General features: G+C 41.4%; 1 protein-coding gene across 2 annotated transcripts in view; it reads left to right on the top strand.

Annotated features, from left to right (window-relative positions):
• Positions 1-22,636, top strand: part of PDE3A (phosphodiesterase 3A) — a 270,081-nt gene extending 247,445 nt beyond the window's left edge. For both annotated transcript variants that reach the window (XM_075440114.1, XM_075440122.1), the window contains 4 exons: positions 986-1,189; positions 4,506-4,661; positions 8,575-8,815; positions 12,736-22,636. In XM_075440114.1, the coding sequence (XP_075296229.1) occupies positions 986-1,189; positions 4,506-4,661; positions 8,575-8,815; positions 12,736-12,983 (849 nt within the window). In that variant the 3' untranslated portion in view covers positions 12,984-22,636. The remainder of the gene's footprint in view (positions 1-985; positions 1,190-4,505; positions 4,662-8,574; positions 8,816-12,735) is intronic.
• The last annotated feature ends 17 nt before the right edge of the window (positions 22,637-22,653 follow it).

Raw genomic sequence — 22,653 nt, 5'->3', positions numbered from 1 at the left:
AATCTGCCCTCAGAAGTTGGGTGTGGGTGGCAGAATATGTCTATCTCATATGCTTACTGTGCAGTTAGGCAAGATGGGCTGTAAAACTGAGTTGCTTCAGCAGCCTGTTCTCTGGCATAAAGAATATATTCTATACTTTCGGAAAGGATTTAATTTTTTCATCTTTAGATTACAAGAAAAATATAATTGAAGTGAAAAGCCACTGGAAGGTATATGTATACATTTGTGTAAAAAAGTTAGAAAATTTGTATCTGTTTTACAGAGAAGCATATTACAAAAAGTTTTTCTTTCCATAAACCAAATTGTCAAAATATTGAATGCTGCTGAAGTGGAGAGATTTCCTGGGATGGCTGTTGTCCCCGAAAGTCTATTTTCTAGATCTTTCTTTAGCTTCTGAACGGAATTGCCATCACTGTGAGAGTTACGCATCTTGTTTTGGTAAAGATTTAACCCATTTTGGATTTTTAGTGTTGAGAAGTCTGTGAGGCTGAGTATGTGTTTTCAGCTTGCAAACTGGAATTTCACTTGTTTCCGTGTTTGGAATCAGTCCAACGTGGACAGAATTGCCAGGTACAAACACCAAAGGCAATAATCTCTGTTAAGTGAGGTTAGTTCTGAGAAACAGGAGAGCACACACAGATATTATATTAGTCATTAATTTCTGGCCTGAAACAGAATAATCTATGGTCATATGATGCAGTTCAGTCAGGAACCAAAGATCCTTGAGTGTGAAAGACCCAGATTTTTCAAATCAATCTTCCAATAAATCTTCACCATCATAAAAATTCAGGTGTCTGCCACTAATCCTGCCAAAATCACATCTTCAAACCTCGAGAAGCTCTTTAAAAAAAAAACAAAAACAAACAAATCAACCAAACCTGAACCTCCCTCCTGCATCATCCCCACGTCATGCTCATCTCTGGATTGCAGTGTTTCTTTTGCTAAGAGATTTCTCAGCTTTCAGCTGCCCGCGTTGCTTTCACAGGCAGTGCTGTACAACGACCGCTCCGTCCTGGAGAACCACCACGCCGCTGCTGCCTGGAACCTTTTCATGTCGAGGCCAGAGTACAATTTCCTGGTCAACCTCGACCATGTGGAGTTCAAGCATTTCCGCTTCCTCGTCATCGAGGCAATTTTGGCTACTGACCTGAAGAAACATTTTGATTTTGTTGCCAAATTCAACGCCAAGGTAAGAAGATTGGTTCAAGTTTCTGATGGATGGTCAGAAAAGGTTGCGGGGCTTGGTAGCACCACAGTGAAAAGGCTGGAAAGGCTGCTGTGTTGCTCTTTTTCCTGCATGTCCTTTGGGCTGCTGTAAAACATTATGTTGAATAGTAATTGGGCATTTCTGTTATTTTTCACTTGTTTAACTTTAGCGACACACCTTTTGTTATGTATGTTTAGTTTTTTCTGAAAGTGGTTTAAGGCTGAGAATTTTATGGACTATTTGAATGTAAATCACACTTACATCCCACTTTTCGACATTGTTTTCTTGTTCACTGGCAGTTTAGACCTGTTAGCAAAGCACTCAGGGGAAAAAAATCAAAGAGATTACCAAGTTTCCATAATGGCTAAATACTTGATTTCAATTTTTATTGGTTTAATCATGCTATTGAAGCACAGAAATCATAACAATTTTGAAATTCTAATTTCAAATGGCATGAAAGCATGATTTTCTTTTCCTACTTTGTTTCAAATGGATAAACCCTGGAGAAAGGTTACTAAAGATTTTTTCTGCATGCTCCATTCAATGAGTATAAAATGGCAACCCTGGGTAACCATCCTTGAAAATTGTTGTACAGTTTCAACCTAACTGATTGGAAATGACCACCTATCAAATTACTTTAATAAATTCCATCATCCATCAAAGCTGTTGGCTTTGGAGCTGGTACTGCCTGCTTGTTCCCTGTGAGGCAGTGTGTTTCGCATCCAGGACTAGAACCTCCTAGCTGTTTCGGTGACATAGATAAAACATTTCCTTGTGGTATCACTTACGATGGACCTGTATCCTGAACTTTTGAAGCTGCTAGATGTATGACTGGTTTTCTTTTCCATTTCCCTGTAACATCTCTCTCTTTGTTAGGCCTTAAGAAGCTGTAAAGAAAGGCCTTAAACTATGGTCTAGGGTAGACAGAGAACTGACTGGTATATTCATAGAAGTCTGAACTCCTTCTGCACCCCTGCTAGTCATATCCTAAAGCCTCCAGTAGTATCAGGGGTGTTTCTTTATGTCTTAATTTTAAACTCTGGGATAATTTTTACCAGTCTAATTTCCTCGTAAAGTATTGAACAGGATGGGCAGAATTCTCATCTGTCAAGCTGCAATGACAATAAAGCAGAGGGAATTTAGGCTGTCTGAATATATCTGCTGAATCTGACAGTTTGGACCAAAACTTTCACTTCTGTGAACATAAGTATGGAATGAGAAAAGACAGGCTAAGCCAGTGATTACTGTAGCTTTGTCACGGGGATTAACTGTCTGAACTGTGGAATAGGACAAGCTTGACAAAATACAAGGTGTAAATTGTGGATATTGAAAACTACATTTGTCTTAAATCTATCAGGCTGGAGAATGGTAAGTGTAACCACTGTTGTAACCAAGCAAGGTGATACCTGAGACACTGAAGATAAATGGAACTGTCTGATGTGTCACGTCCTGCCAGCTTGCTATAGATTTGTAAGGACATCTGTTAACTTCCTTCTCTCTCCTTATTGCTTGAATAGTCGAATGGTCATGCATGGAATGAAAAGTGGTGGAGAAGGTGAACATATTAACCAGTGCTTGTGGCTGAGCCTGGCTTTCCCAGAGTAATCACTGCCTTAAAAAGATAGGATTTATGTTTGGTAGGCAAAAACTCTTTTGTACCAGAGTGATCTCAGAGAACAGACCTGACATGTCTGTATATGGGTGGAGGTGCTGTAACTGATAAAATTAGCTCTCAACGATCGTGTTATAGATTGGGTTGCTGAACTGGAGTTTAGTTTATTGAGACTACAGCCAAAGAGACCGTTCTGTACAGAAGTCAGTGTAAACACATTTAATGTAAGCATCTTCCCACCAGAAAATTTGCAGTCTGGAAAGTACCAACAAGAAATAATGAAGGAAGCTCATGGTCTGACACTGTGATAATTCAATGTATTGGAGCACTTACTGTTCTCTGACATCAGTTATGTTGGATCACGTACACCAAAAGCAAAGCCCTCGCCATGTGGGCCCGCTGCTGTATGGGGCAGGGGCCCTGCTGACAGAGGACGTGGAATTTTCATCTAGTCATAGCACAACAATGTTCTATCTGTTTTCAACTACTGTGAGCTTGACAACTAAAGCTCTGTTTCAAGGAGAGATTTGACTTTCGAAAATTAAGTTGACAGTAGAAGACAGCCCCTCCCGCACTAGGAGGCATTCTAGGAGAAAAGGCTAAGATTCAAAAATGTGGCTAATGGCAGTAAAGGTTGGTATCGCTGACCATTCGGAGATGTAAAAGGCCAAAGTTCTCAATGCTTTCTCAGCCTCAGTCTTTGTGGCTAAGACCTGGCTTCAGGAACCCCAGGCCCCTGAGGCGAGAGAAAATCTGAAGTGGTGAAGACTTATCCTCAGTGAATGACATCAGATTCGGGAGCACTTAAACTGGACAGACAAAAGCCCATGGGACCTGATGGGATCCAGCAGTGTGTATAAATACCTGATGCGGAGAGTAAAGCAGGTGAAGCCAGGCTCTTCTCAGTGGTATCCGGTGACAGGACTAGAGGCAATGTGCACAAGCTGAAATACAGGAATCCCCATTTAAAAATAAGAAAGGACATACTGTTTTGAGGGTTGTATGTTTGAAGAGGTTGCCCAGAGAGGTTGTGGAGTTCCCCTCCTTGGAGATATTCAGAGCTAAACTGGACACGATCCTGAGCAGCCTTGTCTAGCTGGCTCTGCCTTGAGCAGGGGGGTTGAACTAGATGATCTCCAAAGGTGCCTTGCAGCCTCAAACTTTCTGTGATTCTTTAAGGTGATGCTTTTATTTTAGAGCAGGTGATAGTATATATCGCTTTCTGTTGTGGGAGGTATGGGAAAAATAGAGAAAAGGAAAAATGGGAATACTTTCAGACATATTTAGATTAAATAGGGAAATAAGCTTGTTACCTGCAGCTTCACACTGCAGTTATATCAGCGTGGCATTTGATGGTAATTTATCTTTGTACACCAATTAGGTAGTAACTTCTTGAAAAATTTAATGGAAAGATTGCATTTTTTTTCCTAGCAAATGCTTTCAAGCAGGCACATCATTTGCTAAATATTAGTTTCTCGTCATTTGTCTCAATGTTCATTTTTTTTTACTTTTTTTTTTACTTTTTTACTGATCATAAATTCCAACCTTGTGTTAGTTCACCTGCTTACACTTGTGTTTTTGTTAAATAGCTAAATACACTGTAAGATACCCCAGGGCAGAACTTCTCTGTGAATTCATCCTTTTACCCAGGATTATGGTCATCGTTTTCCTTTTTCTGTCTACTAGGTGAATGATGATGTTGGAATTGACTGGACTAATGAGAATGACCGCTTGCTGGTTTGCCAAATGTGCATCAAACTGGCTGACATAAATGGGCCTGCAAAATGCAAAGATTTGCATCTACAGTGGACAGAAGGCATTGTCAATGAGTTTTATGAACAGGTAAATAAATGCATGTCCGAAGTGGTATCTGCTGGTTGCATGTCTTGTGTTAAACAGTCCCGCAGCATGCTAGTGCTGGTGATGAGTGAAAATCACCGAGAATAGGGATGAAGGGGAAGGCTAGAGTTACACTAGTCCATCCTTTTGCTGGATCAATGAAAGTCCATTTGTCACTGAAGTTTCAGATGTGTCCTCAAAGACCTCTGATGAGGGGGTTTGTACAGGCTTAACTGTTCCAGTCTGGCACTATCCTTGCAGCGGACATGGTGAACAAGTGTTCCTTCCCTCTTTTTTTTCTGTTGGCAGTCATCATGTTTCCCTTTCAGTCTTCGTTAGCGCAACCTCTCTTTTCATCCTTCCTTCTGTGTCTTTTCAAGGTATCAGCTGGTTCTCATTGCTCTTATCTGCAGTCACTCAGGTGGCTCACACTTTGATTGACATGTGGTCTCCAAAACTGGATGCAACATCCTTGCTGAGATGTTCTAAACAAAGCAGATGAATTATTTTAGCTTCCCGGTGGGCCACAGCTCTGTTCACACACACAGAACCTTTATGTACTGAGCACGATTGTAACCTTGACTTTCAGTTTATCACAGGCTAATCATATCTGCTCCCTACTCGGTGATCCTGATTCATACTTTATTTTTTAAGACAACACTTTCAGTTTTCAGAAGGTTTGTAAGTACAGCTGCACTAATTATGCAAGGCTCAGCTGATGGTAGCACAAGGCAGGAGGACAGCCATAGACTGATTTACAAAGGCATGGGCATACAGCCAGGCACTGGTCCTTTCCTGCCAGGTGTAAGGGAGCCCTTGATTGAACCTTTCCTCATTATAACCCATTTAGCCCTGCCGAGTGGAAGGGACAGGGCTGTTCCCACGCTATTCCTCTGTTTCCTGAGTGGGAAAATATTTTGAATGTTCTGGTTAGACCAAACTCCACACCCAGTCTTTTCAAGAGGAAATGAGCAGGCTAAGTCGTTGAACCAGACATCCCACAGACTTCTCAGGGAGGCTGTGAAGTAACTGGAAGTCACAGGCTAATCCCTTTTAAAGCCTTTTCTTTTTCCCTTAAATTTACTGTACTTACAGTTTTGAAAAAAAACAGGATTTTCTGCTGCTGCTGCTGCCTTCTGGAGTATGTAAAGAAATGGAAAAACAGACAAAATTCAGACATTGACCTGAAGGTCTTTCATTTATTTCACATCTCCTGAGAAAAGGAAAGAACAATGAGTCTTACATATATTACTTATATAGTTGTTTCCATTTCTCTTTTCAGTTTTTCTTAAAGAAAGAGAGTGTGTCCCATAACAACAGTGGTCAACCTTCATCCCCCAAATTTTCTTTCAGGAGATGCTTTTCTTCATATTTGTCTGTTTTCATTACAACTCTCTCATCAAATCATACTTCACTTAATTCTGGTGATGACCATAGCTTATGTGGGTGACTACTGCATGCACACAAAATCTGTTAATCAGATGTATGATATGACTCTCCTTTGATCCAGCGTAGCTAATGTCAGAGGGCAGTAAGTGTTCCAATACATGAATATTGTTCAAGTGTTGGGACAGTGAGCTCTGAATCAAGCTTGGGAAGAACACATGTGGGAGGATACTGTGTTATCTCTTCCACCGCAGGAATCTGGGTTGTTTTCCATCAGTCAGAAGGGTGTGCTACTAATTTTTTCGTGCTCCTGGAGCTGCTTCAAAGGAGATTATCTTTCTTATAAGCCTGTAATGAAAAAGAAATACATTTGAGATTTATCCTCTCTGCAAAGTTTGATTCAGAATAAGGCATTCAGAATAAGGCATAAAAAGAAAACATATGTCTTTTTTTAATGGCATTTCTTTTGGCATGGGGATTGTGGGCAAATGTATTTGAACTCTTGGCTTGCAAATTCCAAGAGGTCAGATAATCAGTAAGATATTAGGGGTTTTTAGTTTTGTTTTTGTTTTAATAGATGTGTGTTCACTGTATTGAGAAATCGGTATGTCCCAGTGGATTTCCTGTTTCAGTTTTCTTGCGTGGCATGAGTTGCCATGCTGACAGGATGCTGATGGGATTGAAAGCAGAGAACACTTTCTTCCTAGGACTTACTTTTGGCATTAGGGAGGATAAGCTAGATTTTCAATTTATTTAACCTAAGTTAAGATCTGATTTTCTGTAATGTAAGATGCTATGAGAGGTGTATCAAACCATCTTCACCATGCTTTTGATCATCAGATTTTTTCTGAGAAGGGAAAAGTCTTAATTTTCTCATTTCTAAAAATGAGAATTTTATGGGTGGTTTGAATTTCCGGAGAATAGTTATCAAGAAGCATACATACATACATTCAACCTATGCTTTGAAAATCATGAACTACCTTTCTTGAATTTCCTTTATGGAACACCAATTCCTTTGAAAAATTTAACTTCCATATAAATAAAAACTCCTTATTAAAAACGTGTTGCATAGAAATTTTCAAAATCATGTGTCATGTTGTTATAGTATGTTTCATTTTCTTCCCACCACACGCTTAGCATACTTACTTGAAGACAGGTTAGAAAGAATCAAAAACTGCACTGCAAGATGTTTCACATAATAAAACATGTTTTAATGGAACATGAAAAAAGAGCTTGTAAACATTTTAATAGTGAGCTTTCTTCCCACTACTGACAGCTCACAACCAGGAAATCTCAGATGTGTTACTGTAAAGAAGAGCAAGCTGCCACCTCTTCTTAATTTGCTTTCAAGAATGGATGGCATGTTTCAGTGTCCCGTTAATGCTAATATTTTGCGTTTAATGATTAAACACAACATTTTGGGGTAGGTTGTTATAAAAGTAACAATAAAACACAAGGAAATGAGACATGTTGTACATGCTTCAAAATTTAACTCTCATTCTCTGGCCTTTCCAGATATCAACAAAGTGTTGACCAGTTACATTGTCCATGATTTTTGGAAAATTTAGGTGACAAGGAGATAAATTCAGGCAATCTGTAATGTAATGGAAACTGAAAATTACTCTCCAAATTCTAATCTATATTCTCAAATATAGATCTCTGTATTGTATTAAAAGAGTAATTTGCGTGTCAGGCTTGGTTAGGGGTATTAGATTTTTTTCTTGTGGAGGTGGCACCCAGTCTTGACATGTCTACTCAGCTGAGAACTCATTGATATCACCAGAAGCTTTGCTGTGATATGTAGGAGTGAGTATATCAGATCTGGTTCTGCAAGAAAGTTTTACCTTCTTTTGCATCATGCGAGGAGAAAAAAGACTTCCTATACTTCCGTTCTACAGTCTCTCCCCCAAGGAAAGCTAGCAAAAAGCTTAATGGGAAAGATTTACTGCTTCGGAGTAACCCCTGCTTTCATAGGGGTCATTCTAATAGTCCCAGGAAACAAATACATATGACCCAAAGCCAAGAGGAGCTCTCCATGTTATGTGTAGCAAGGATAAAATGAATAAGAAAACTAGTTCAATGAGATAGCCCTTGCTTGTAGAAGTTCAGTCTTGTTCCCTGCAAACACGTGTCTGACTACAAGGTTGTTGTGAGCTAACAATCACAAAATCAGAAGGGACTTTTTGAAAATAGTGTAAAGAAAAATAGAAAATAATAATTTTCAAATTATCACAGTGTAAAATACAGGACGAGGGCGGTGGACGTCATTTTGCACAGTCATCAACTAACAGCCTTGTTAAATTCACACTGTCAGTAGTGGGTCCTCTTACAAGTAAAGAGCTGTAAATTCGATTAACCATTTGACATGGTGGCACTGTAGTAATGTCATACTGGAGTAGTATGAACTGACATTAGAGTTGAATCATTTTTCTTTCATCCTTTTTAATTAGTTTGATCTGCATTCCTGCCTTTCGTGACATGGTTTTGTTTCATTTACTTCAGAGAAATTACTGCTATTTTTCATCTCCAGGGTGATGAAGAGGCAAGCCTGGGCTTGCCAATCAGTCCTTTCATGGATCGCTCTGCTCCTCAGCTGGCTCACCTCCAGGAATCTTTCATCACTCACATTGTGGGACCACTGTGTAACTCCTATGACTCAGCAGGGCTAATGCCAGGAAAATGGATAGAAGATAGTGATGAATCAGGAGACACTGATGAGCACGAAGATGAAGAAACAGCAGAAATGGAAACTTGTGAAAATGCTGAATCCAGTAAGTTGTTTACACTTATTTTTTTCAACAGAACAAGTTCCATATTGTGACCAAAAACTAAGCAGCCATATTGTAAAAGCGTAGAGACCGTGAGCTGGTCAGGTTCAACACGGGCCCCTCCAGAGTTACAGTGATCCAGTGTTCTCCGTGGTGAAACTGACGTGTAGCCAGTTACGTTTTTAGTGGAGATGCTCCATGATTTCATGGCTGTTACGTCGCTGTTCATATCTACTACTCATTTTTACCTTCAGTTGAAGCTTCTGGTTGTAGATCACCTGCTTGTGCATGAGGGATTTTTAGACTATTTCAGTACTGATGTTAGTAGACTGCAGCATTTTCAGTTGAAGAAAGGATGGTTGGGAGAAGATTTTTCAAGGAAAGCACTCATCATTTCCATGAGTTAGCATGGTGTACAGGAATAATAGAATGAGACTCTGAGATCCTGATAAAGTTAGATTTTCGTGCAAATCTCTTCAAGGTAATGTGTGAAGAAGAGTGGGGAGAGAATTGACACTGAGCATTGCTGTGTTGTGTGCTGGGAGCTGTGTCACTTGGCCCTTCTGGCTAATCAGTAACTAAAGCTGATAGTCTCCTGCCTCTCCTCCAGAAGGGCAACAGTGCCAACGTCTGTCATACTGACAGCAAAACTTTGTACCTTGAAAGAAGATCTCAGGAACTCGTTGGAAGTAATTTTTAAGAGAAAAGGCTGCAACTGTTTCTTATACCAGTTTGATCCTGCATGTGCTACCTTTTCCTCTCTTTCATGCTCCTTCTCCTTGTGCATTTCCTACTGCTGTTCTTTTATTTCCATCCTCTGGGTCATCTTTCTCTCCCTCCACTATATCTAATCCTTCTGGAAAGCACCAGCCTTAAGTGCACTTCTTTCACCAGCCTTAAGTGCACTTATTTCACTTAAGTGAAATACTGATACATAGCTTTTTCTTTTAATAGCCTCACTTTTTCTGTTCTTTCTCACATGCTTTCATGCCCCACTGAGTATCATCCCTATTTTCTGTTGGGGAAGCTGAGAGGCAGAAAGATTTGATGATTACAATAAGTCACATAAGGACGTGGAACTAAAATCTACATCTCCTGATGTGCAAAACTGACCTTTTATCTCTAGTAAAATCAAGGATATACAGTTTGTATTTAAGAAATCATTGCTGTTGTTCACACACACACACACACACACACTTGCACGTATTTTAAATTTAGCGGGTTCACGTGCACAAAAAATGTTGTTGAGAACTGGAAACATTAAGTAATATAGCACACAGAGGTTTATTTTAGCACCTTAGGATCTATCAGCTCTGTAAGAGCAGGCAGAGCCACATGTTTCTGTGGCAGACTGCCAGGAGGAAAGTGTGTGTGGTTGGTAACCAGCACAGACCCCAAAGCTGAATACTGGTACTGCTGTATTAAAAAGAAAGGTGAAGGGTGTTCTCATTTATCCATTGGAGTGTCTGACCTTCCTTTGAAATCCTTGGTTTCCTTCCACCTCATTTCTGCATTCACTTGTCTTCTGTAGCACTGCTGGTTGAGTCCAACAATGCTGCTTTCAGGTTAAAAGCAGACACCATTACTAACCCTTGTCGCACTGAAAACAGACCATTTTTTAGCTGCCTTCTGTTTTATTTTTCACATCCTACTCCATGAGAGAGTACTTTAGTATTCACCCTGGTGCTTTAGGCTCTTTACCTTTTTCAAAACCTTAAGAATGAATCTATCAGAAGTTTTCACAGCATCACAGAATGGTAGAGGTTGGAAGGGACCTCTGTGGGCCATCCAGTCCAACCCCCCTGGCCAAAGCAGGATCTCCTACAGCAGGCTGCACAGGAACTTGTCCAGGAGGGCCTTGAATATCTCCAGAGAAGGAGAATCCACAACTTCCCTGGGCAGCCTGTTCCAGGGCTCCGTCACCCTCAGAGGGAAGAAGTTCTTCCTCATGTTCAGATGGAACTTCCTCTGCTTCAGTTTGTGCCCGTTGCCCCTTGTCCTGTCGCTGGGCACCACTGAAAAGAGTCTGGCCCCATCCTCCTGACACCCACCCTTGAGATATTTATAAGCATTTCTGAGGTCCCCCAAAAAATATGTTTTGAAATATCCAAACAAATTCCTCCTACTTCCTTCTTACAAAATGTGGGGTGCTCATCTTCCCGATCATACTGATGTGTTGCAAACTGCTTTCTTCCCGTGCCCTGAATTCTCTGTGATTGTGTGGATCTGAATTGGGAATCTGTGGCAACTTTTATGTCGGTATAGGGGTCTTACAGGTCGTTAGAAAAGTATATCTGTAATCAACACAAATTTGGGTGTTTTAAACTTTATCAGTGATGCAAAATAGAAGTTTGAGATGTCAGATGCATAGGTACTACAAGTCATGCAGATGTTGGTGAAGATCTTTTTCTTGATGGAAATGCCTTTTAGGCAGGTGGAAATATAATTGTGGCAGAAAACACTTCATCTAGGTCCTGATAATTCACTAAAGCAGTGGAGATAAATTTAAGAGTCATAAAAACTTAAGGTAGCTTAAAATCATTTTTATTATTATACAGGATCATGAAATTCCCCCAGAGTTCTGATGCAAGTATAAGAATTAAACAGGCTCAGTCTTTAGCGAGTCAGACAAATTTTAACGCCACAGCAAGCACTCACTGGTGTCTGCAGAGAGCAACGAGATGTGGGGTCACCCGGGAAACCCAGGAGAGAATGTCCTGCTGCAGCATTGGCAGCGTGGGGGCTGCTTATTAGTGCTAAACCTGAAGGTTTCCTACAGAGAGCCAAGGGCTTTCTAATGAAGGATTGAGTTGGATTTGGTCTGTGCTCAGTGAAAAGCTCTTTGTTTCCAGTTCAAGAGCTTCAAGGGCTAAACGTTTTGGATCCTGACACAAGCATACTTTAGGCAACCTGCAAATACTAATCCACGCAAATTTATTTGGTACAAAACATTCCTCTACGTCACCTTCTTTGAAAAAGAAATCAGCAGTTGTCTTTGGAGGGGTGATTATTTCAGTTCTGTGACTGCCATTGCCATTGTTAATGACCAGGGAAAAATTTCAAGCTTTTGTACTGTTAAGTAGTTAACAATCTGTGTTGGCCAGGCTATAGTGACCCAGAAAAAAACCCCCACATTTCAGACAGCAAAACGCTTGCAGTGCAGCTGTGTCAGGAGCCATGAGAACTACCAGTGGCAAAAAGATTTCACAGGTTAACAGCAGGGGACTGATGCTTCAGAACCAAAGACGAGCCAGCTCCCGGATAGTCTTTGGCTATACGATCACTTCTTCAGGGGTCAGACTCCGTTGCCGAAGCAATGTTGTGCAAAGGCTCCACTGCGATGGTGGAGCGGTAAATCTCTGCCTTTGAAAAGGGAACATAGGAATGGGTTCCCTCCTTTGATTACTAATGCTTGCTCATTCATTATCCTTCTACAGCTCAGATCAGAGGTAAAATGTGGAGAAAACGAAATCAGGATTTTTTTTTTTTTCTAAGGCGATCAGCAGGGATCCATTGGGTTGGGGAGGGGAGGAGAGAATTTAATGTGTGTGTTATGGAATAGGTTGATCAGAATCTTGAAGTACTTGATATAAAAAAAAAGAGCAGAAACAGCTCAGTAACATGTTTTATGCATAATCATTCAAACAGTAGATGTCTCTGTGAGCTGCATAGCCAAGGACAGCGTGCGGCCTGTGACAGGACGAAGCTGGGGCTCGAACTGTGCAGGAAACCAGTCTGCTTTCCGAGGGGACTGGAGAGGCATAGCTTTCTGAATTTTAAGACTGTTGAAGTTTGTGGTTTTAAAATATGTTGGTGCAGTTCCTATATGTCATAGTACACGCTGTCTGCTTCCTACACCTGCAGTCTCTTTTCCTCCTTCTCTCACAGAAAACAGTACATTGATGTCACACGGTATTTTGCAGGAAAGAAGACGTTCAAGAGGAGGAAAATCTACTGTCAGATCACTCAGCACCTGCTTCAGAACCATAAAATGTGGAAGAAAGTAATTGAGGATGAGGAGAGGTTAGCCGGGACAGAGAAGAAAGGCTCAGAGCAACCCACGCTGCACCAATCTTCAGAACAAATCCAGGCCATCAGGGAGGAGGAGGAGGAGAAAGGGAAGCCCAAGAGGGATGAAGAGGAAAACACAACTGTAGAACAGAACCAATGACAATATATACATCAGTATTTTAAGACAGATTGACTCGTGCACAGACTCTTTCTCAAGCCAGCACAGCATTTAGACACAACACTGTAGAAGTATGGGATAATGCGCCTACAGCTGTTTAATTTGTTTCTCTTTCCTTTTTATGGTGAGGTACATTGTTTAAACTCCTGTGCTCAAGGAAGCTTTCACACTGCGACACCGGCTTTTACAGACTTCTTTAAAGAGATTTGGGGGTGGGTGGAATTATATAAATATATATATATATATAGCCAGGGTTATTGGCTGTGCACTTCAGCAAAATACATTTAATGATATATTACGGTCACTGTGATATTTACAGAAGAAAGTTATCTAAGGAAATGCTGCTTCTAAAGCACATTTGCAGTTAACAGTAAGGTACCAGTTAAGTAGCTTTTGCTCTTAATGGCGAGGGATAAAAGTTCCAAAGCTTTACATGAATGCTGATATATCCTGCCAACATATATGTGTGCGTGACGGGGCGTTTGCGAGTGTGAGTGGATGTAAGGTAATAGCATACTTTGAGTTCTTGTTACACTAGCTGTAGCACGTGTCCCAGTACACGACAACAAACAGAAGGCCTGAAGTTTTGAGAATTTATGCCCACAAGGGAACCAGAGACCGTTTCGAGGAGCCTTGCGTTCACCATAGCCCTCCAAGTCCCCATTTGCAGTCCGGCCGCAGGCAGCAGCCTTTCGGCAGAGGCCGCGGTTGCCCATGCTGCTGCCCTGGCCCTGTCCGGCTGTGCAGGCTCCTCCGCTGCCTCCTCTTCCTCCTCCTCCTCAGCACTTCCCAGACTGCTGGCGAAAGGGATGTGCCAGGAAATTTGTTTTCCAAAGGGAAACACGGGGCTGCGTGGCACGCTGGTCTGTTCCCCGCGGGAGGCCCTGGCCCTCTGTGTACTTGCGAGCATGCGGATGGCTGCGTGGGGCAGTGTGCGTGTGTGGGCAGGAGAGAGCAGAGAGCAGACGTGTGTACGTGCTGGGAGACTGGAGGCACGCCGCCATCTTCCTGCCCTAACCTTACGCCTCCATGCATCAGTGGCCAAATATATCATTTAAGAACAAAGCTAAACTACTGTCTCTAGACAGCAAAAGAACAGGAGCGTGGGGGCCATGGCCTTCCTCAGAATGAAAGGCAAACGATGCACTGGGAGCAGGGTGGGGGACGGGTGCCAGTGCTGCGCCGACCGGACACTCGTATGCCTCAGCAACCACTCACACGAGCTGCAGAGAACTTGTTTTTTTCAGTGTGAGGTGCTGGATGGGAGCAGTTTGTTGCCGGCATTCTGCTTAGAAGCAGCAGCATGTTTGATCCCACCAATATACTTTTTTTCTTTTTTCTTTTTTTTTTAAGAGAAAGGAAGAGATTGGGCCTGTAAGAAGAGCAGATTTTTTTGTTGTTGTTGTTCTGTTTATTTGTTTTCTCTGTCGTTTATGCTGTGAGCCAAATGTCTATTTAAAAAGTTTGGATATTCACTTTCAATATTTTATTTCACGATGTTATATTTGTCAATGATTACCTATCTAGATGTAAATATGGAAAAATTTTTATGGGTTCCTGTAGATAATATCTTTAAGAAAAAAAAAAAGAAAAAGACAAAAAGGGAAAAGTTTTTTTGTAAAGCTAATTTTTTAAAAAATAAATACAAAAACATTTTTATACAGTATAGCCATTTTCAAACCCGACAAATAAAGTCTTGAGTAATTTGTATAGACCCTTCTGGGAAGCCAGTGGTCTACAGGATCAAGGCTTTAAAATATTGATGCTCTTTAGGACTGGCAGCACCAACCAGTACCACACAATTTAGAGTTTTGTTCCCACAAAAAAAATTACATTATATATAAAGTTCAGTATCTCTCAAAAATCATGTGACTATGTATGCTTTTTATGTTTTGATCCTGCAGCCCCTTGCCAAGAGAAGAATTGCTTGTGTGAGTAAGAATGCTTGTGAAAGGAAGAGTTTGCAGGAAAAGTCCTTTCTGTATCAAATTTCTGACATTGCATCCATCACTTTTTGCTATTGTTACGCATCCACCATATTTCATGATCCTGTTGATACCGCCCCAAAAATGCTGGAAAATGTTCCCTATCAAAACCAGTCCGCATGTGTGTTATCACTTCAGAGTTTCTTTTTGCTTTGCATTTTCCTTAGAGAGAGCTTTTGCTGGAAAACAGGATTTTGGTTTCTTACAGGTTGCATTTGCCTGAGATCATGCCATCCTACTCTTACCAGCAGAGAAGGTGTTTGCCTTTCGCCAGAGTGACCCTAGAGCATGGCTCTGAATGCTCTTATCAGCAGAAACATTTAGTAGGTGCTTTTCAATGAAAGCAGAAAAGCAAAGATCCAGACTGTACTATTATTTTAAAGGGATAAGATATAGCCGAATTCATTCAAAAGAAAAAAAGATGTCTCCAAGATCTCAGCAAGTCTCCACCAATTCCAGCTTGCACTGTTTTCACACCTCTGCAGTCACTTGGATTAATCATTTTGTTTGGGATTTTCTTGTACAAGAGGTATTCATACCTCAAGTATGAGAAGAATTTAATATGCCTCATTCTGTCCTTTAACAATTAAACTTACAGAGACACTTTAACATGTCACATCTCCAAGCACTTTTTTTCCATTTTCAGTGTAAGATCACTGGGACTGGATTTTTTACAGTGGTTTTTAGATTGCCTTTGCTAGAAGAATTAAAAAAAGAAATTATTGCAGTAAGTGTTAGTGGGTGCCCAGTTAGTAAAATTACGAAGAGGCTTTCAAGAATGAGGCAAAATCCTGTGAGTGGAATTCCACATATTCCTCTAAGCAGGCATACACATGGTTGAACTAAGGATAATTATCCTAAAAATATGCTGAAATGGAATTACTGTGTTTTCTCTAGTCATAATTTTTGGTTGCCATTAGGTAAATTCAGTGTCAGTTTATAATTTGTGAAGATTTCTTTCTATATGACTAGTGCAGCTGTCACAAATGGTTACTGTGTTGCTAAACAAGCCTGTTTGTAGGTACAGTTCGATTAACTTGGGTCTTTTACAGTGAAGGAATTGCTGACAGGCTGAAAATCAGAATGATCGTTGATTTTATCCAAATGGGAAGGAATACCAGTGAAGAAGCTAAAGTAGCTGGGAGTGGTTCACGTGGTAAGAGGTGACTTTTCTTTGCAGTTCAAATAGTTACTAGTAGAATCCAGTTTCTGCAGGTGTCCGCTCCTTATGAACCTGATTTTCAGTCTTTGTAGTGCATTTCTGGTAGGCAGTCACCAGGAAATTTCCCAGGTTGGCTTCAATATAACACAAAAGAAAATATGAGAAAGATTTTATATCAAACATGTGAATATCATTTTTTTTGCTGTGGCTTTTTCAGTAGATAATGAAGCAGGTAATTTTTTAGGGGGTTTTATAATAGTGTCTAATCCAAAGGAGACAAAACTTTTGACCTGCAGCTGCAGCAACCTTTTGGAGGCTAGACCTTGATGGTTTTCCGCTTTCTGCAGTCCTTTGGTGTTGCAAACCCCAAAGAAACCACAGCCTGTGCAATATTTTTGAGAAAAGAAAGAAAGGAAGGAAGGAAAGAAAGAATTGTATCCTGTCATCCAAGTGCTCAGATTTCAGGTGGGATGTTTACAATGTTGAGATGGGTTTCTGACATATACGGTATGCAAAGAGGCTCATTAGACACTAGAGAAAGCAAGCCCTGTTTAAACAGTGTTTTGCAAATTTATGTATTTTAGTTTTCAGTTCTTGAAAAAGAGTAAGAGAAAGACTGGACGATTTTTTCTGATTGGCTATTTTATTTTTTCCACTATAATGTCATTTGGTGACGGATCCTGTTCCCTCCTGGACTAGAAGTTTGCTGTTCCCTGAAATGGGGGGCTTTTTGCAGTGCTTGCGGCTCCCAGTGCAGCGAGTAAAGCCCTCAGCCCATCGTGTAGCAGTCACATAAAAATCCTTTCATCCCCGTGTTCTCTGTTCACTTGATAGTCACATGCTGTTTACCATGGAATATATTTTCTGCCATTATGCTTATGTTGCAGAAGGAGCACATGCAAGTAGAGAGTGTGAAAGTCCCAAACTGTTTATTTTATTATCTTTTCTTGTATGAGGAGTCTGAGACCTTAGTTTCCAAGAACCCAAAACTGCCCGTGTCTACAAGTAATGATTTCCACCATGTTTAGAGGGCCATAGTTTGCTATTTATGCTCTAATTCTTGAGGGAACCCGCTGTTTCTTGATTTGTTTTGAGCGAATGTACAGAGCATATTGGCACTCATCTTTGAAAATCATCTGCCTCTTCCAGTCAAAAGATGGTGTTCAATGCGATGTTATGAGCCATGCATCAGAAGGGAGTTGCAAGAATCTCCTAGGAAAAAAATAATTCTGCTGTGCTCTCGGCAGCATTTGGAAGTCCCTTCCTCTGTGAGTGAAATCCTTTGCAGAAGGCAGGGGGAATGGCTGTGTGTCAGCAGTGGCCTCCCCTGTGACCTTGTGCAAGGTGCTGGCGCTCATAGCACCATTACATTCTGGCAGTAAATGGTTCCCAGGGCAGATGTAATTTGAGAATGCATTTGTTAATAATGCAAGGGTGGTAGTTGTGTGGGATAGGACGTTGTGTGTGAACGTCTCTCTACATCATCATCATCATCAGATTAAAACCCCAGATAGCGATTGCTCAGGACCTTTTGAGATCCATTTGGGACTTTTACCCTTGGTGTACTACTGTTAAAAGTTCTTAAGATCCTGATCTTTGGAAGGAAGTTTAAGTCCGTAGAGGTTCAGTTAGATGCTTCTAAAAGTACCATTTGGCATATAAGCACATTCTGTGCCCAACTCCCTTTTTATGCTTTCCATGCTGGACATTAAGCTCATTTGTTTTCTTCAGGAAGTTCTCCTAAATTTCTGTCTGGTTTTTAGACACAAAAATTTTTCTGAAATTCTGGCCTCATCTTTCTTTCTTCCTTCAGAAACACCCCAGAAAGTAGAACGTGGTGTGGAGAAGCCGAGGATCTTGCCAAACAGAGCATCAGTCAGTGGTACGGCCCATGAGGACTGCCCAGCGTTCGCGCCTGGGGCCGTGCCCGTGCTGCGGAGCTGTGAGCGGAGTAGCGCGGGGTAGCTGTCAGTTTGGGTACTCGGCAGCCAGAGCCCCACCAACTCTTAGTGGCACTAAGAATGGAGAATTTTCTCCATTTTCAAAATGAATATTAGGCACTTTTGAAAATTTTGCCATAAATGTAATCCAGCAAAAGCTTGTGGGTGGTCCCAGGTGTTAATGTAAGTACTCACGCAAAGACTCGTTAATGATCTGGCACATCCTGCTTTGTCTGTGTGGTCGGATCCTGTGCCGGTGAGGGCTTTGCTGTTCATGAAGATGGTTGCAGGTTTGAGTCCGCCCTCTCGCTGGCTTTCCGTAGGCACAGCCAGATGTGCCAGTCAGTGTGAGCCTGGGCAGCCCAGCTGTGCCCGGGGCTGCAATCCCGAGAAGGCACAAGAGCACCAGATACCCCGGGGAGATGCCCTGGCTGACGCAGGTGTGGGAGAGGCAATGCAGGTGTGCTGTGCTTCAGTCTAGAGCTGAGCCACCTGACAGACACAGTGTTCAACGGGTTGGGAGGCCAGCACGGACAGTCCTTGGCTTTTCTTTCTCTGAAAGAAGAGGCTTTTGACTGTTGGAAAAGCTGTAATTCATAAAACTTCATAATACTTGCTGTTACTTTGGCAAGTACCTTTATGGTTGAGGCGTTCCAGTATTAGGTGTTTAAAGAAGAAAGGTTTCCATTTAAAGATGAGTAGGAGAATTTCCTGAGCCTCCCACAGCCTCATGGGTGGAAGACTGGATCCAGGCACCTGTGCAGAGCGGAGAAGGTGCCTCTCCCCAGTCCGCTGCAGGCACCGCAGCTGGGAGGCAGATGTGGAGCGTTGCTTGCTCTTTCCAGTCTCGGGCCTGGACATTGGCCTGGAAGCTTGGGCCTTCCTCGACTGGCAGCACAGCGCTGGTGTAATTAGTCCTTGAGCTGATTAATTGTAGATATACAGGGAGAAAGTCAAACTGGCAGTTCGTAGGAAAGAGAAAAGGAAATTGTAGTCCAGTATGAAACAGACTTTATGCAGCACACTTAATTTTCCTTTTCTTTCAAAATAAAATGTAGTCCCACGGGAATGAAGTAACCATGGAATTTGTGGGGTTTTAATTAGTTTGGTGTTGCAGCATTAGTCAAAATGGTGGCAGCATTAAAGAGAATATAATTGTTCCCATTGATGAGGGTGAGGGAATCTTTTTTTCTTTTCATATTTTTAGATGAATAAAAATAAAAGTGTCCAGGCCTCCTGAAGAAAATGCATGTTAAGTGTTTCTGAACAGATGGGGGAATCACTGAAATTAGGTGACAGCTGTCATAAGCAATCATTGGAACAGCTAGCAAAAAATATTGATTATTGGAGGCAAACATTTGAATTAGAGCAAAACAGCACCAGTCTTTTTGAGAGCAACTTAGTATGATAAATATTTCTTTGAATTTCATCACTTTCATTTAGCAAAAGAACATTCCTCTGGAGGTAAATCAAAGCAGGGTTTTAGCCCCTGCTGTGGCAGTTATTGAATCCCAGTGTTGGAGGGAGCAGGACGAGAGTTATGTGCCATTCACATCCTAATTATGATTTATTCAGAGGCCATTAGTGGGATTTTCCTGGCAGGCAGGTGTTCTCTTGATGAAAAATACAGCATGCCTCCTCGGTAGGATGCAGACTTCGCCTGCGTGAGCGCCCGCCGGAGTTCTTAGGACGGTACAAGCTCCTCAGGAGCCTGCGGGCAGGAGAGTGGGGGTGTATTTGTGGAGAGCCCCTTTTCATAATGACAAAAGGGGGCAGAAGCTCGAGGTAGTTAACAACACTTCTTTGAGAAAACCGAAACAACGGTAAGCATTGTGCAGTTCGAAAGCTTGCCAGCGTCACTTGAGGTGTGCACGAAAACTGCCCCAAGTGCTTGCACGTGCGAAACTGTTCCTTCTGGCAGGTGATGAGTTCAGGTGGCACCAGCTGGCCTTGGCCGAGCTCTGTTGAGCTGAAGGGTACAGTGAACTAAGAAGTTTTGACTGGAGCAGTTTTAATTCTCCTGTTTTAATTCTCCTTCATTAAAGAAATCATTGCTTGATGCAGGAGGAAAAAAAGAAAAGATACTTGAGCTTTTCAGGTTGGCTACTCTGTGCCAGTTTCTTACTTCCAAAGCCATGCTTGCAGTACGTCCGAGGTGTGGAAATGGGACAACAGATGAGACTTGCTCTGCTGTGGATGGGTTGTGGGATCCGGGTGCACCAGGGAGCACCGCTGAAGTGTGCGAGTGTGGGAAGTGGGCTATCCCAGTGGCGAAATAGGTAGGGAAACCCAAATACTTCTGTGTCCTGTCTGCCTGGAAGCAGAAGTGTAGGTAGAAAGGACTTTGCCACAGCTGCAGATTGTGTATGCTTTTTGGATTGAATTCTTTTATCCTGGTTCAAACCCCATAGATATCCGATCAAACAAGCAACTCGCTGTGCGCGCCGTGGCCCCGGCGAGGCGGGCGTGTGTTAGCTTGCTTTTCCTGGGGCTCGCGGAGGGAGCTGCGCTGGCACCGCTGCCCTGCAAATGGCCTGGGGTCCTGGGCGGCACGGCGCGGGGGGAGGTAAAGAACAAATGCTGAATGTCAGAAGGCTGTTGTCAGCGTAGCTGGAGAAATACCTTGGATGAAAGCAATCCAACCCTGTGCCCACCTCGCCGTGGTTTGCTCACAGCAATAGCCCCTAGGCAGTGGGCTTGGATGCTCTGTTTTTCCGTCCCGTCTTCCTTTACCACTGCGAACACGTACAAATGAATTAATGTGAATTAGCAATTGCTCTTTGCTTTTAAATATTTATTTAAAGGAGATTGAGTTTGGGGGGTTTTGTTGTTGGGTTTTTTCCCCTCCCTTGACCCTAGTCATTTTGCCCCCATGCTTTCGTGAAGAGGAAAAAGAAAAACCTGATCAGAGGGAAAACGGTTAGGGGTTTGCCATGCGTGTGCATACTACTTTAGGTAGAAAGCCCGTTGTCAGTTAAAGCTGTCCTTCCTTTGCAAAACTCCTGCCTGTTGGACACACGATGAGAATCTGTATTTCAGTGCAAAATGTTCATGTCTAGGTGTTTGTAAACCTTAATACCATGCTGCAGATTGTATCCTAAAAGATCAAAGACAGCATTAATAACTGCTATGTGGTGTTGATGATATTTTTAATATTTCAACCATGTCAGCATACATTTGGTCATTACTTTTCTAAAGTTGTCCTCTTTTCTTGAGTAATCGATAGAAGATGTTTGCATGATGGAAATTGTTTAAGTTCACTTTTTAAAAAGATGTGATTCATGCTGTAGATTATGTTTGTTTAACAGAGTAACATTTTCACTGACGGGTGGCAGGTTTTTTCTTTTTAATGCTTTTGATAGAAGAACATCTAGGACATTTTCCAACAGACAGACATTTTGTTTTCTTTGCCTCCAGTTGTGGAAGCAGTACCTTTCAAAAATAATTGTTTTTCAATACCGTTTGGCCATCTGGGTACCAATATGCAAGTAGGTATATCACATACAAGATATGATTTAAAAAATAAAAAAAATCCCATTTTGATGAAAGTAATCAAGAAATTAATGCAGCAAGGTCAAAACTCTTTCTGAGTGAAAATTTTGGATGTGTCAATATAATTAAAGCACTTGATCCCCCACCAGATTTTGGGGCCAAATCATACAAATTTTGTATTTTCGTATTCACAGAAGGCAAACTTCAGAAAACACTGAGGAATTTGGTCGCCTTACATCCTATCCTATGAGGTTTGACCTGCAACCTCGGGGCACTGCGCCTCCGACGCAATGATTCTGTGATGCTTATTCAGACTCAGCTCTAGTAGCAAGTTTCTGCAATTCACCCATGTGCTTAAAAATTAATCACTCCTTGATTTTTTTTGCTTCAAAAGGTGAGAGAAAGGGGGGGGGAAATGTAACTTCATACGTCTCTATTTGAAAGGGGGTTTGTGTATCTTTATAATTCTTTTGAAGCAATATTTTAAGAAATAACTGCCAGCCAAAGTGGCAATGTAGAGAAGTGCCATCTTGTTCAGGATTTGTACACGACAGTTTTTAACACAGTGTTCTTTTCACTAAGTACTACATACGTTAATTTATATTTATATATTGTCAATATTATTGTAACCAAGCTTCTCCTTTTTAAACACTTCAGGAACAAGGCCTTGTATTTTTAGGTGATTTTCATAAACAGGATAATTCTTTTCCTTTCACTAGTATCTTGCACTCGATACATGTAGCAATACTTAATATATTCTCTTCACAAGTATTTGTTAAGTGATTTAGTTAATGGCTGATAAATGTTTTGTACAAAATAGATTCTGTACAGGAAAAAATCTTTTAGATAAACATTATTTATTTTTACTGTTTTGTAAGTTAGACACTATAATGAAGCTCCTTTTTGCCAGAATTACTGGAAGTGCCTCTTGGTAAAATGTATTATACAGTAAATATGTATTCAAAATTATTAGAAGTACTTGTCACAAAATGAACAATGTGGATGTTGCAATGTGAAGACAAATGTACAACATAAATATAATTCTGTGGTATCCTGTTTGCTGTGTTTCTTTT

The sequence above is a fragment of the Opisthocomus hoazin genome, chromosome 1, assembly GCF_030867145.1.
Source record: "Opisthocomus hoazin isolate bOpiHoa1 chromosome 1, bOpiHoa1.hap1, whole genome shotgun sequence".
NCBI lineage: Eukaryota > Metazoa > Chordata > Aves > Opisthocomiformes > Opisthocomidae > Opisthocomus > Opisthocomus hoazin.
Note: the sequence above shows the minus strand (reverse complement) of the source record. Positions and strands in the feature narration are given on the sequence as shown.